General features: G+C 43.6%; 1 protein-coding gene across 3 annotated transcripts in view; it reads left to right on the top strand.

Moving 5' to 3' along the window:
• The window catches only part of POLRMT (RNA polymerase mitochondrial), a 287,623-nt gene that overhangs the window by 144,954 nt on the left and 127,004 nt on the right, over window positions 1-15,665 (top strand). For all 3 annotated transcript variants that reach the window (XM_073594039.1, XM_073594038.1, XM_073594037.1), the window contains one exon: window positions 12,410-12,593. In XM_073594039.1, the coding sequence (XP_073450140.1) occupies window positions 12,410-12,593 (184 nt within the window). The remainder of the gene's footprint in view (window positions 1-12,409; window positions 12,594-15,665) is intronic.

The raw sequence follows: 15,665 nt of genomic DNA, 5'->3' as shown, positions 1-15,665 counted from the left end.
GCTGGTTCTACATCTTCATTTGAGTCCAGCTGTGTTTGATTATACTGATTGGACTCGATTAGGAAAGCCACACACCTGTCTATATATATACCTTACAGCTCACAGTGCATGCCAGAGCAAATGAGAATCATGAGGGCAAAGGAACTGCCTCAAGAGCTCAGAGACAGAATTGTGGCAAGGCACAGATCTGGCCAAGGTTACAAAAAAAATTCTGCTGCACTTAAGGTTCCTAAGAGCACAGTGGTCTCCATAATCCTTAAATGGAAGACGTTTGGGACGACCAGAACCCTTCCTATAACAAAAAAGAAAGGTCAGGAAAGCCTCCTATTGCATATAAGTGTCTGATAGGCTAATAATATCTGTGCAACCTACACAATATGAACAATGATTATAAGCCTATAGACAGACACTGAGCCTAATACCTGGATGCTAAATAATGTTGAAGCAAGATAGGTAGGTTCCTCTGAATCATGAAGGAGCATATATAAAAAAGGACCAGAGGGTCTAGGGAAAGGATTCTTCAGAGGGGAACACACAGGCTTTAGAAGATTGCAAACATGGAAAAATGTATTAATAAAAACATGTAAATATCCACCCACAATGACAAATAACCACTATATACCTCCACCAGTGGATGAAATAATGATGAAATAACAGACACACCACATGAAACCTCCTCATTCACTCAAATTCCCCCCCCCCCCCCACACAGAGTATGGGTAGTATAAATGACAAACTGACAGTAGTAAATTCTAATGTTTAGGGCAACGTAAAAATGATGGTGGAATAGCAAAGTACAAAAAATAATAATAATATGCCCTAGAAGCATTGAATAAGTGCACCACTTGTATAGTAGTCTCTATTTGAATAAGTAGATGTCGTAAATCCTGCCATTAACTGCGGATGGAAATGAAAAAAACACTGTTACTGCTGACAAGTTATTCAGAGTGGACCTTTGGGAAGAATTATGGAATGTTCTCAAAGATGCCGTACATCCAGAATAATGTGAAGGTTGAAAAAAATGTCAATATGAACGGCATCAGATTAATGAAACTGATAGAAACTGACACATACCTTCACTCCACACCTGCAGAGACTGTCCATGTATAGGAGGGAGTACAGCTTCACTCACCAGGTTGGAAACACATGCTTTCTGAAATACAATCCCCTGATAATGTCAGGGGAGGGGGAACCTTCCTAATGGATGAGGTAAAAGATGTTGACAAAGTCCAGATCCAGAGACGGCCAACCGGAGTAGGCTAGGACACTTCGCTGGGCTTAACACACACTGCTCTAGGAACGCTCCCCCTTACACGCCAGGCACCACAGCCGTACAGCGCTGGGAGCGGAGCTTGTGTGAAGAGGCTCCAAGCGGTGATAGAGCACTCACTGGCTATGCACAGCTGACTGAATGTGAGGAGGGATCAATTAAGGTCTATTCAAACCAGAAGCTGGATGTGTTCAGAGCCAGGATTCAGAGTCCCATAGGTCCACACTAGTCCAGTGAAATCATCCGTTCGCCAGGCAGCCAAAGGGGGTGGAAAGGAAGAGGGGGTATGGAAATAGATTCCAGGTGGGTGCTACGAATGTAGGGGCATCCATATGGCGCGTTTCAATGGGCAAATGATTTTCTGCAGAGCTGAACTCAGAGGGTTCATGTGGTGTGTCTGTTATTTCATCATTACTTCATACACTGGTGGAGGTATATAGTGGTTATTTGTCATTGTGGGTGGATATTTACTTGTTTTTATTAATACATTTTTCCATTTTTGCAATTTTCTAAAGCCTGTGTGTTCCTCTCTGAAGAATCCTTTCCCTAGACCCTCTGGTCCTTTTTTATATGACCCTTCCTATTGCTGGCCGTCCGGCCAAACTGAGCTATCAGGGGAGAAGAGCCTTGGTGAGAGAGGTAAAGAAGAACCCAAAAGATCACTGTGGCTGAGCTCCAGAGATGCAGTCAGGAGATGGGAGAAAGTTGTAGAAAGTCACTGCAGCCCTCCACCAATCGGGTCTTTATGGCAGAGTGGCCCGACAGAAGCCTCTCCTCAGTGCAAGACACATGAAAGCCCGCATGACGTTTGCTAAAAAACACCTGAAGGATTCCAAGATGGTGAGAAATAAGATTCTCTGGTCTGATGAGACCAAGATAGAACTTTTTGTCCTTTATTCTAAGTGGTATGTGTGGAGAAAACCAGGCACTGCTCATTACCTGTCCAATACAGTCCCAACAGTGAAGCATGGTGGTGGCAGCATCATGCTGTGGGGGTGTTTTTCAGCTGCAGGGACAGGACGACTGGTTGCAATTGAGGGAAAGATGAATGTGGCCAAGTACAGGGATATCCTGGACGAAAATCTTCTCCAGAGTTCTCAGGACCTCAGACTGGGCCGAAGGTTTACATTCCAATATGACAACGACCCTAAGCACACAGCTAAAATAATGAAGGAGTGGCTTCACAACAACTCCGTGACTGTTCTTGAATGGCCCAGCCAGAGCCCTGACTTAAACCCAATCCAGCATCTCTGGAGAAACCTAAAAATGGCTGTCCACCAACGTTTACCATCCAACCTGACAGAACTGGAGAGGATCTGCAAGGAGGAATGGCAGAGGATCCCCAAATCCAGGTGTGAAAAACTTGTTGCATCTTTCCCAAAAAAGACTCATGGCTGTAGTAGATCAAAAGGGTGCTTCTACTAAATAGTGAGCAAAGGGTCTGAATACTTAGGACCATGTGATATTTCAGTTTTTCTTTTTTAATAAATCTGCAAAAATGTCAACCATTCTGTGTTTTTCTGTCAATATCGGGTGCTGTGTGTACATTAATGAGAAAAAAAAATGAACTTAAATGATTTTAACAAAAAAAAAAAAAATATGTAGAAGAATACATAATAGCCTAAACTGATGAAGAAATTTGTTAAAAAAAAAATTGGGATATTTATAGCAAAAATTAAAAAATATATATATTTTTTTTAAATTCTTGCTTTTTTGTTTGTTTATAGCACAAAATATAAAAAACTGCAGAGGTGATCAAATGCCACCTAAAGAAAGCTCTATTTGTGGGGAAAAAAAAAGGACGTCAATTTTGTTTGGGTACAGCATCACATGACCGCACAATTGTCAGTTAAATCGCAGTGCCGACACAATGCCGTATCGCAAACAGTGGCCTGGTCAATGAGAAAACGAGCTGCAAAGCCACTACAAACGACAGGAAAAAGTGTCTGTAAAAACGGGCTTTTAGTAGCGTTTTGCATTGGCGTTAAAGCATGTTTAGACGCGGTAGCTTTTCGCAGTGTTTCTTTGCCTCTGTTCAAAATCAATGGTTCCCTATCAGAGCCATCTTAACTGATCCGACTTTCAGCACATTGATTTGAATAGAAGTCGCATCCCAATCCGACTTGTGGTGTGACTTGTGCTCTAAGGTTCTTGAAGGGGAACCCCACGCCAAAGTTAAGAAACAAAAAACACGTGGGGTCCCCCCAAGATCCATATGAGTCTGATATGGATCTTGAAAGACCCCCCCCCCAAGACCATACCAGACCCTCGTCTGGTATGGATTTTAAGGGGAAACCCCACACCGTTTTTTAAATTTTTTTTTGGTGTGGGGTTTCCTCTTAAAATCCATACCACACCGAAGGATTTTCCTTTTTTAAATCCATACCAGACCCTTATCCGAGCATGCAGCCCGGCAGGTCAGGAAACTGGGGGACAAGCAAGCATCCCTCCCCAGACCATACCAGACCACATGCCCTCAACATGGAGAGTTTGGTGCTTTGGGGAAGGGGGTCTCTGCGCTCCCCCACCCCAAAGCACCTATATTGATGGGGACAAGTGCCTCTTCTCGACAACCCTGGGCGGTGGTTGTGGGAATCTGCGGGCAGGGGGCTTATCGGAATCTGGAGGCCCCCTTTAACAAGGGGGAGGCCCCCAGATCCCTGCCCCCCCCCCATGTGAATGAGGATACCCATTCACCCTAAAGAAAAAAGGCAGTGTCGTGTAAATAAAAACAAGAGACAGTTTTGACATGTCCTTTATTAGAAATCTGCCTTTGGTCATCTTCTCCTCCAGTCTTCTCCTCCTCATGTCTTCTTCCTTTGGCGTTCTTTCTCCGGTCCTCTCTGCCGCTGCTGTCTTCTCCGCCGCCGACCAGATCCAGGTTGTCACAAGGGGCCGGGTCTCATTGTGACGTCAGTGGATGGCAAAGCCCCGTGGCAGACAGCAGAGCTGGCACGACAATGGCAGACAGTGTTGGAGGAGGACCTGGCCAGTGGCGAGAAGACAGCACTGGAGGGAGATGACCGTAAGAAGAAGACTGGAAGTGGAGGAGGAAGATTTTTAATAAAAGACTTGTCAAAACCATCTCTTGTTTTTATTTACACTACACTGCCCTTTTCTGGGGTGAATAAGTAGGGGTACAATGTACCCCCAAGCTCATTCACATTGGGGGGTGGGATCTTGGGACCCTCTTGTTAAAGGAGACCTCCAGATTCCGATAAGCCCCCTACCCACAGACCCCCACAACCATCATCCAGGGCTGTCGGGAAGAGGCCCTTGTCACCATGGGGACATGGTTCTTTGGGGTGGGGGGGCCCTGCTGAGGATGTGTGGCCTGGTATGATCCAGGAGGGGGGGAAGCCCACTTGTCCCCCCTCCCCTTTCTCTACCTACCGGGCTGCATGCTCGGATAAGGGTCTGGTATGGGTTTTGGAGGTGGGCCCACACATAAAAAAAAAAAAAAAAAAACGCCATGGGGTCCCGTTCAAGATCCAGATACCAGACTCAAAGGGCCGGGTATGGATCCTGGGGGGGGGGCGCCCATGCCGTGTTTTTTTTTTTTTTTTGGCATGGGGTTCCCCTTTAAGATCCTCAGAGCATAATCCCGTTTTCCTGCGCTTCCTAATCACTTTCCAGGTGCTTTGTAAGCAATGCCAATTCATTGCAATGGATGGGGCATTTTGGGAGCACTAAATACAGCTCTCCTAAACTGCCCCAAAGATGCTGCTTACATGACTTTTCGGAATGTCCTGTAAGCGCACTGCCCCAGTGTGAAAAGACACACTGCAATGAATGGGAGGCACTTTTCAGAGGCTATTTCTAGCGCTAAAGCGCCTGAAAACCACCTCAGTGTGAAAGTAGTCTAAACGTGAGTTTAGCAGCTGTAGTGTACATGAGGCCTAAGGATTAAAAATAGTCAATGTTGATTAAGAGCGTGAAGTTGTGCTTTTAAATATTTTTTTAAATTACTTATAAATTATAAATATACTTATAAATGTTTAAATTACTAATATGTTTAATGCAGAATTAGTATTGTAAGTATTGTTTGTTACTCTTTGTGTTAAAGGATGTTTAGTTTATCCACTTGACATCCGGAGGCCGTCATATGACGGCCTCGACTTTCAGGGCTTATATCTGAATGATGTCTGAGGCTACAGACATCATTCAGATACCGGCATTTTCAGCCGGCGATTCCGTACACCATAAGAACGATCATAGCGGCTGTTCCGCCGCTTGATCGTTCTTACGGGCGGCGGGAGGGGACGTCCCCCCCCCCTCCCGCCGCCCTCCGGTGCTTCTACCGACTCACCTCAGCGATCGGTGAGTCGGATAGCGGATCCGCCGGCGCCGGATGTTCACCATAGAGATTTCCGGCGGACCAGATGGTCGCCGGAGTCTCTATGATCGTTCGGAGGCCGGGCGCAATGTTATGACGTCACGCCCGGCCTCTGCATTCAAAAAAACGGCGCCGCTTCGGCTGTGAAGCGGCGATCGTTTTATTTATTTTTTTTATTTTAGGCTTCCCAGCCTAGAGGTGAGATGTGGGGTCTTATTGACCCCATATCTCACTGTAAAGAGGACTGATCGTGTCATATTCCTATTACAAGGGATGTTTACATTCCTTGTAATAGGAATAAAAGTGATCAAAAAAAAATATTTTTTTTTAAAGTGTCAAAATAAAAATTTTTAAGTAAAATTAACAATAAAAAAAAAAAAATTTTTTTAAAGCGCCCCTGTCCCCGTGAGCTCGCACGCAGAAGCGAACGCATACGTAAGTCCCGCCCACATATGAAAACGGTGTTCAAACCACACATGTGAGGTATCGCCGCGAATGTTAGAGCGAGAGCAATAATTTTGGCCCTAGACCTCCTCTGTAACTCAAAACATGTAACCAGTAAAAAATTTTAAAGCGTCGCCTATGGGGATTTTTAAGTACCAAAGTTTGGCGCCATTCCACGAGCGTGTGCAATTTTGAAGCGTGACATGTTAGGTATCTATTTACTCGGCGTAACTTCATCTTTCACACAATGCAAAAATATTTGGCTAACTTTGCTGTTTTGTTTTTTTTTAAAGCATGAAACTGTTTTTTTTCCAAAAAAAACGCGTTTGAAAAATTGCTGCGCAAATACCGTGCAAGATAAAAAGTTGCAATGACCGCCATTGTATTCTCTAGGGTCTCTGCTAAAAAAATATATATAATGTTTGGGGGTTCTATGTAATTTTATAGCAAAAAAATGATGATTTTTGACATGTAGGAGCGAAGTGTCAGAAATGGCCCGGATGCGAAGTGGTTATACTCCCACTTCCATCCCTCCAATGCGGAAGCCACTGCATGCTGTAGTGGAAGTCAGTTCTATAGAAACCCAGTCAATAGAGAATTGTGTGGGGGGGGCTGAGAGAGCGTACAGGTGTGAGGTGGAGCTGAGAGCGCGTACAGGTGTGAGGAGGCTGAGAGCGTACAGGTGTGAGGGGGACACTAAAAGCGTACAGGGGTGAGGGGGAGGGCTGAGAGCGTACAGATGTGAGGGGGAGGGCTGAGAGCGTACAGGTGGGAGGGCTACAAGCGTACAGGTGTGAGGGGGGGCTGCGAGCGTTCTAATAAATGTGTCTATGTTAGCAGCTAAGCTAGTCTCGTCTTGTTTTGTGCTTTGTGAGCGGTTAGAATATCTGATATCTAGAGTCAGACTGGGAGGAAGTGGTACACTGACGGAAGCACTTAAGCGGAGTGTGGGACGTTCCGTGACAGCAATGTTGTGCAATGCGATCTGCATTGCAAAACATTCAGTTGAGATGTGTCTTTTAGACCCTGCATGTCTCATTAAGAGAGCCTGCCACCTAAAAATCATCACATAGGGGACTTTTTGTCCCCTATCTGATGAAAAAAAAAAAAAAAAGTGAAGTAAAAAAACAAATGTCGCATTCAAGCAGTGAAAAAAGTTTGGGCCCCAACCCCCCCCCCCCCTTCATTAAATGTAGCCATATTGCTACACTTAGAGGCGCCTCTCTTCTCTTTTATAGCTGTAGCTTCTGCTGGATTTTGCTTCTAATCCCCTTGTGGAGGCTGCTATTTGGATGGACATTTTATGCTTATGCAACCTATCACATTGCTATAATCTTTTTATATGGCCTATAAACTGAAGGACTTATGAATAAATGGTTGTGGAACAAATCATCTGAGTTTACATTGTTTCTTATGGGAAATTTGCTTTGATATACAAGTGGTTTGGATTACAAGCATGTTTCCGGAATGAATTATGCTCGCAATCCAAGGATTTACTGTAGAAAATAAAGGGTACTGAAGTTTGTCGCCATTTCACAGGCACACGCAAATATAGGGTTTGACGTGATCTATGTACTTATCTTTTAGGCTCGGTTCACACTACCGCGACTTGGGATCCGACTTGTCAGACCTCAAGTCGCCCCAAGTCGCTTGACATCAGAAATTCCATTCAAGTTAATAAGAGCCGTCTTAATGTACGCTATTGACGTTGCTCCAACTTCAGAAAAGGTTCCTGTACTACTTCAAGGCGACTTTTAGGCGACTTGTACCCATAGATTTCAATGGAAGTCGCCTACAAGTCAGATCGTGGTCTATAGTGAAGTGACTTAACAGGAAGAGGAAAAGATTTTACCCAGGTACTCCCCACTGCAGGCAGCCCCGTCCTTCCCTCAGAGTACTTCCTGGATGCCATTACCTCTGTGTATACTAGTGAACAACCTGTGTACACAATGTCAACCAGAGCCCACAGGAAAGTCCATCACAGAGAGCCAGTTGACAATGAGTCCTTAATAAGACTCGTGAGACAGCGTCCCTGTATCTATGACAAGACTGATCCGAACTACAAGGATCAATATAAGAGGGACAGTGCCTGGCTGGAGATCTGTCGACTGACTATCGAGAATTAGGACACATTGATGACGACCGAACGTAGTGACAATTGTAAGTTTAACCTTTTATTTAATTTATGTCTGTTATCCATGCGTTGTGCAATTAAGGCACTGACATACTTGACCAGGCATGATGGGAATTGTAGTTCTGGAACAACTGGAGGACCAGTAAGGCCCCTTTCACACTGGTGCAGTTTGCAGGCGCTATTGCGCTAAACATAGCTCCTGCAAACCGACCTGAAACTGCCACTGCTGTGCCTCCAGTGTGAAAGCCCGAGGGCTTTCACACTGGAACAGTGCGCTGGCAGGAGGGAAAAAAAACTCCTGCAAACAGCATCTTTGGAGCAGTGAAGGAGCGGTGTATACACCGCTCCTAAACCGCACCTGCCCATTTAAATCAATGGGGCATTAACCACTTCCCGACCCCCGCACGACTATATACGTCCTAAGTTTGAACGGGGATATCGTTGTTATGGCAGCAGCTAGCTGCCATAACCCCGGTATCCCCGTTTTCGTGCGGCGTCCGGCTTTCAGATAAAAGTGGTCCCTGCGGCGGATTCGCCGCGAGATCACTTTTATCGGTGGCGGGAGAGGGGCCCCCCCCCCTCCCGCCGCGATCCGGTGCCCTCCGCCGCTTACCGGAGCCGTCGGTAGCAGCGGAGGCGATCGCGTCCTTCTGCCTGGTGTGTCTGGAGACAAGATGGCGCTCACTCGTCTCCATGATACTGCTGGGCGGAAGCGACGTCAAAACGTCACTTCCGTCCACGCCTCTTAAAGGCATATTTTTTCAAATGTCATTTTTCTAAATGACTTTTTTTTTTTTTTATTGCATTTTAGTGTAAATATGAGATCTGAGGTCTTTTTGACCCCAGATCTCATATTTAAGAGGTCCTGCCATGCTTTTTTCTATTACAAGGGATGTTTACATTCCTTGTAATAGGAATAAAAGTGACACAATTTTTTTTTTTTTTTAAACAGTGTAAAAATAAATAAAATATTTAAAAATAAATAATAAAAATAAAAAAAAAATTTTTAAAACCCCCCTGTCCCGACGAGCTCGCGCGCAGAAGCGAACGCATACGCGAGTAGCGCCCGCATATGAAAACGGTGGTCAAACCACACATGTGAGGTATCACAGCGACCGGTAGAGCGAGAGCAATAATTCTAGCCCTAGACCTCCTCTGTAGCGCAAAATATGCAACCTGTAGAATTTTTTAAACGTCGCCTATGGAGATTTTTGAGGGTAAAAGTTTGACGCCATTCCACGAGCGGGCGCAATTTTCAAGCATGACATGTTGGGTATCAATTTACTTGGCGTAACATTATAATTCACAATATAAAAAAAAATTGGGATAACTTTACTGTTGTTTTATTTTTTTATTCAAAAAAGTGAATTTTTTCCAAAAAAAGTGCGCTTATAAGACCGCTGCGCAAATACGGTGAAAAAAAAAGTATTGCAATGACCGCCATTGTATTCTCTAGGGTGTTAGAAGAAAAACCATATATAATGTTTGGGGGTTCTAAGTAATTTTCTAGCAGAAAAGCCTGTTTTAAACATGTAAACACCTAAAATCCAAAACGAGGCTGGTCCTTAAGTGGTTAATGGATGTTTGTGTGCTAAATTTTGCAATATTTATTCAAAGGTATTTTTTTTTTAATAATCATACTTACCTGGGTGGATGTAGCATCGCACCGATGCTGCATCTGTCCACTGCCGTTTCTTCACACAGAACTGGGCGGCACAGTAGTGTAGTGGATAGCACTTTCGCCTAACAGTAAGAAGGGTCGCTGGTTCGAATCCCAACCACGACACTACCTGCCTGGAGTTTGCATGTTCTCCCTGTGCCTGCGTGGGTTTCCTCCGGGTACTCCGGTTTCCTCCCACACTCCAAAGACATGCTGGTAGGTTAATTGGATCCTGTCTAAATTGTCCCTAGTATGTATGAATGTGCGTTAGGGACCTTAGATTGTAAGCTCCTTGAGGGTAGGGACTGATGTGAATGTACAATGTATATGTAAAGCGCTGCGTAAATTGATGGCGCTATATAAGTACCTGAAATAAATAAATAAAATAAAAAATAAAACAAACATTGTCGATGGCTCAGTTCTCTACCCTCCCCAGCTGAGAGCTTCTGACTGTTAGTCAGCTGCTCTCCTGCCCTGCTCCTCCACGCTCATTGGGGCGCTGTGATGTGGAGGGGCGGAGAGCAGCTTGCTGAGTGGCTGGCACTGCTATCAGTCCAGGCAGCTGGTGGATAAAGAACTTCAGAAGTGAGGATGATGCTAATATAATACTAATGGGCATCAAAAAATAGATAGTTTACCTTAGTGTAATAATCAGTCTTTAAGTAGGTGAGATACTCCTCCTATATGATGTATTCTGTCGCTCCAGATGGATGTAAACCAGACGAAGCAATTCATCAAAACTGTAAAATTAATAAAAAAGCTAATTTAATATATTGAAAATAAGAAATATCAGCCATTTGTAGCTACACGCACACATTACAGCTTTAAGCCTACCATATGCAAATATGAGGCTTCTAATTGAAGGGGTTCTGCCGGGGTGATGCATGCAAGTTTAACCAACCACCCCAGTAACATTGATTAGAGTGGATGGTCGGTATTAGGTAGATAACAACCAATTCAGCTAAATAGTAAAGTTCGCCATTTTATTCTCTAGGGTCAATGATACAAAATATATGTATAAATTTTGGGGCTGAAAAAGACTTTGTGTAGCAAAAGATACTTATTAAAAAAAAAAATATGAAAAATAGGCTAGTTCATATGTGTAGATCCACATATAGCATATGTACTTGCCTTGCGATCGACATGCGGGTATAGTTGAAAAATTTGTCCTCAAAAACACGCAAATTCTCATACATGGCCCAGAACTGGCCTCTGTTATCTCTATTAGCAATAATAGGATGGATCCAGTAGCGACGTCTTCTTCTCATCCCCACCCTTCGCTTCCTCTCTTCCTCTTCTTCTTCCATCAATACTGCCACAGCAGCTGTTACGACAGCTGTCATTAAATAACGCAAAGTGAACACTGTGGTCACAGAACACAGGGAACCAGGAAGAGAACAGGAACAAGAATGATGTCACAAGAGCTGATTAGCTCTGGTTGGCCACAGGCAAAGTCACCTGTCCTGGAGGCGACTTTAAGTTGCGTTGTAAATTGATCAAAGTCGCGCTGAAGTCGCCTTGCAAGTTGTGTTGCCCCTGTGTGAACCGAGCCTTATATGTTACCAAAAATGTGCGTAGTTTATTGCATTTGTTTGCCCTAAAATTCACTTTAGTGTGTTTTTTACTGAACTTTTCAGTTTCCTAGACCTCTGCGGTAGTATCGTGTGACATAAAAAATGTAAACTACCACTATTTTATTCTCTAGGGGGTCTGCTTTCAGAAAATATATAATGTTTGGAGGTGTTTTTTGTAATCTTCCAGGCCTAAAATGTTTTTTTAAATGTGTGCATAAAACGGCTCTGACAGCAAAAAGGTTAATACTGATTGAAATGTAACTTTTATATTGCATAATTGGCATTAAATTAAACCTTGCATGCAAAAAGCAGTTTGTATCAAAACCATCTGGTTTCATGTAGAGGACTGCACAGGTTCTGCATTATGGATTCTAAAAGGAAGTGGATATAGTGAAATATTTATCTGTATTTAGTAGCAGTAGTTTTCTGGCTGGGTCATGTGAATCACAAGACTGGCTGAACAGTTTTACAAATAGGTTGGCAGGTAATACTTTCCACATGTGTGTTTCAACTTTGCATTTATTTACCTGCATGAAAACTCTAACCAACATTTTTTTTTTTTAGGCCTTTAAAACATGGGCAGTGGTAAAATTTCTGTTAGATTTTTTTTTTTTTTTTTTTTCTTTTATGTTCGTGAAACAGTTGTGGAGATTTTCCCCAATTTCTTGTTCTTGTGTTGTTGTTTGTATAAGAAATGGGGATTGGTTTTTTATCAGGACAGGAAAGCATGATGGCATTGAAAACATTGTGAGAAGTTCTACTCTTTCTTACTCTACTAAAAATGGGTTTTGTCTGTGTGACAATTGGAGAGATTCCTCATCCTTTCTTGTCCTGACAGAAAGTGAGAGCAAATCTTGTCAGTAGAGACCCTAATGGCCCTAGACTGCCCCTAATGACCTTCTCTATCTAAAACAAAAATAAACAGTTTTGGCTAGTTGAGCTAAGATCTTTTTCTGTTCAAGGATTTATAATTACTTCCATCTCTTTTTAGTTGCTTGAGTCAGATGGAGAAGGATGGACTGTCAATTGACCAACTCTTTCGGGACTTGACATATCGTGCAGATGAAAGGCAAATGGTGCTCAAGGCCATCCGTCGGGTCAGGCCAGACTTTACACCTCCTCCTAGAACTGAAGTTGTTTTAGACTCTCCACTGGTTAAGAATTTCTACAAGCATGTAAGTCGGATTAAAATGTAATGCAGGACGTAAAAACAGAAATTGACCAGACTTTTGTAAAAAATGGGGACATGGGCAGTGATAAGTGCATGTATGTGGAGAGGTTACAGGAGTGACATGGCAAGGATGTGTTACTAAAGTATTACTGGCACAGTTACAGGATGAACTTTGCAGAGATCATGCAGAGAAATATGTGAAAGTTTGAGGGCTCTTATGCTCCCTTGCAATGCTTTAACACACCCCATTAACGTGTGTTGAGGCAGCCCATTGAAATTAATTGTCTGCCAATGACCCCTGAAGTCCTGAACGTTAAACATGACCCTTTTTTTTGCACTGCATGCAATGCATTAATGTGTGTTACATATGTTACCCTACATTTTGGCAGCATGTGTTACCATGACACCGAAGTCTAATAGGTGGCAATTTTTTTGTGATTTCACAGTTTAACCTCTTCACAATGCCACCTGGTAGCCCTTTAAGTGGGTTTTAAAGCGATATTAAACTTGTGTGTGTGTGTGTTATTTTTTTTTTTTTTGTTTTTTTTTAATGGGCCCCTAGTTTATTCTATAATGTGCTTGTATGAACTGCATATTAGTATGATATGACAGATCTACTGTACCTATGAAACGGAGCACTCCAGCGCTGAGCTGTCACCCCTCCTGGTGCTTCCATCTTCACCTGGTCTTTCTACCGAGTTGTCACTCTCTGGCCACTTGAATGGCTGGGTCGCTATTGAACAACTCCTGGGCATGCACAGCACGGGGTCACCATCATGTTGGGGCACTTTCTGCAATCAGAACACAAGCCATGTGAGGGCCTTGAGAAATGTAAACAGATAAACCAGAGATGGGAGAATGTATGCCCTTCCGTTTTTGTATTCAAGAAGTTTGAACAGGTAACCACAGTAGTAATGAGGGCCGGCTTACTGCTAGGCCTGGGTGAATGGGTAGTGGGAGCAGTGTCTAGCCAGAGTGCAAGGAGAAACATCAGGGTAGATGGAGACCTGGGTGCTATCGGAGTCCAGTGTGCCCTATTCTCGAGGCTTAAACATAATGACTTCCTCTTGATCTTGACGTAAAAAGGGCATGTGACACACAACTTTGTTATTTGGTAATGTTTGGCTTGCAGAATCCAGGGACTCTATGAACCCTGTCAATTTTTATCTCTTCAGTCAACAGCCACCCCTATGTGGTGTTACATTTTCCAATCGCTGATGATTGAAGATCAGAGGTGTCCAGTAGCTTCTAGAATACCAAGCGGTCAGATGTTATTCTGGCCATCCAACTGATGCCAGATGCTCTGTTTCAGTTCCATATCTGGCTTGAGCGATTCCTGAACAGTAGAGTACATAGACACAATATCTCATTTGTTGGGTACCAGGGTAAAATATTGAGCATTTAAGCTTTGTAGCGCAGGGTTCCATGTACTGACCAGCTTCAAGCATGGGGCCTCTTCCATGGAGGCCTTAGTGTCTGGGTGGTCATTTCACAACTACAGGGAAGATGCATCTGAGCCCACAACATCACGTGCCATCTTTGTAGAGTGTACCATGCTCTGTGACCCATCAGTGCTTAGAAAAAATGTGTGAAGACTCTTCCTCAGAGCAGTTAATGTTGGCTGACTGGCACTCAGGCTTCTGCACAATTTTGGTTTCAGTGGTGTTTCCGGAGTTAATCTTGAGCCAAGTGCGGGAGCTCTGTTATAAGCATCCAAACTTAACTGAAGGCAAATCATGTGCCCTGCTAACAAAATGTATTAAAAATTCACATGCATTAAAATATATCGCAAAACAACCACTTGGATAATGTCCATAACTACCCCTAAGGCCGCATGTACACAGGCGGACTTTTCGACCGGACTTGTCTGACAGACTTTCCAGCGGAATTTCAACAGACTTTTGACGGACTTCCGACGGACTTTTTAACGAACGGACTTGCCTACACACGATCACACCAAAGTCCGACGGATTCGTACGTGATGACGTACACCGGACTAAAATAAGGAAGTTGATAGCCAGTAGCTGCCCTAGCGTCGGTTTTTGTCCGTCGAACTAGCATACAGACTAGCGGATTTCTGGGTCTGGCGAAGTTACAATGTAAAGATTTGAAGCATGTTCCAAATCTAAAGTCTGTCAGATTTGCAAATGGAAAAGTCCGGTGAAGCCCACACACGATTGGATTGTTCGCCGGATTTGGTCCGTCGGACAAGTCCGGTCAAAAAAGTCCGACCGTGTGTACGCTGCATAAATATCCCTGCCCCACCTGCCAGTCCTTACTAATAGAAACCAACTAATTGAAATTACTGAACATTACAGGGACTAGAATTGTTGCCACCCATAATTAAGTACAAGCTCAGCTTTGCCACATTGATAAATGTACTAATGATACATTAATAAGCGTACTGCTGGTTGGAAACAAATTGTTACGAAGAAATCCATGTGAATTTTTGTTTTTTATGTTTATGTACTTGCCGCATGTGTAGATTAGAAAAACATGGGGAAATGTGCATATATTGCATAGATGTACTGCATATGTTTTTAATTTTACCCAAGCGTATGATTTAATATAAGAGTCCTGGGTAAAAATTTAAAATGAGAAAGCCAACTATGACTTTTCTTGGCCAGCTTCACTCCCATATGTTGGGATACGCTTGACCCCATCCTTGGACTCCCTGTACCAAGCAAACTACCCCCTCCCTTTCCAAGGATTTGGCCAGGTTGCTAACGACCTGGGCTCCCTTACATATTTCTTGGTTTGACTTTCGAGTATTGCCAATCCCTTTCCTGAATCACAACATGTGGATCAATCAAAGCAAAATATTGCGTTTAATTTGGCCAGGCTGCAACTACTGGCCTCAGTGCTGTATCGTCGAAGGCTGCAAGGTGGCCTGGCGGTGCTGCATTTGAAACACACTACACACACAGCAGCCTACATTGCCCCCCCCCCCCCCCATTTCTCTTCATGCTTTCTCAGAAATGCTGATCTGGGTCTACTTTGCGATCACGGAATATTCCCCCTTCCCAGTCTATAACCTCCTCTGGAGCCCCTTCCCCTGCTACAGGCTTGGGATTTG

Source organism: Aquarana catesbeiana, linkage group LG01 (genome assembly GCF_042186555.1).
Source record: "Aquarana catesbeiana isolate 2022-GZ linkage group LG01, ASM4218655v1, whole genome shotgun sequence".
NCBI lineage: Eukaryota > Metazoa > Chordata > Amphibia > Anura > Ranidae > Aquarana > Aquarana catesbeiana.
Note: the sequence above shows the minus strand (reverse complement) of the source record. Positions and strands in the feature narration are given on the sequence as shown.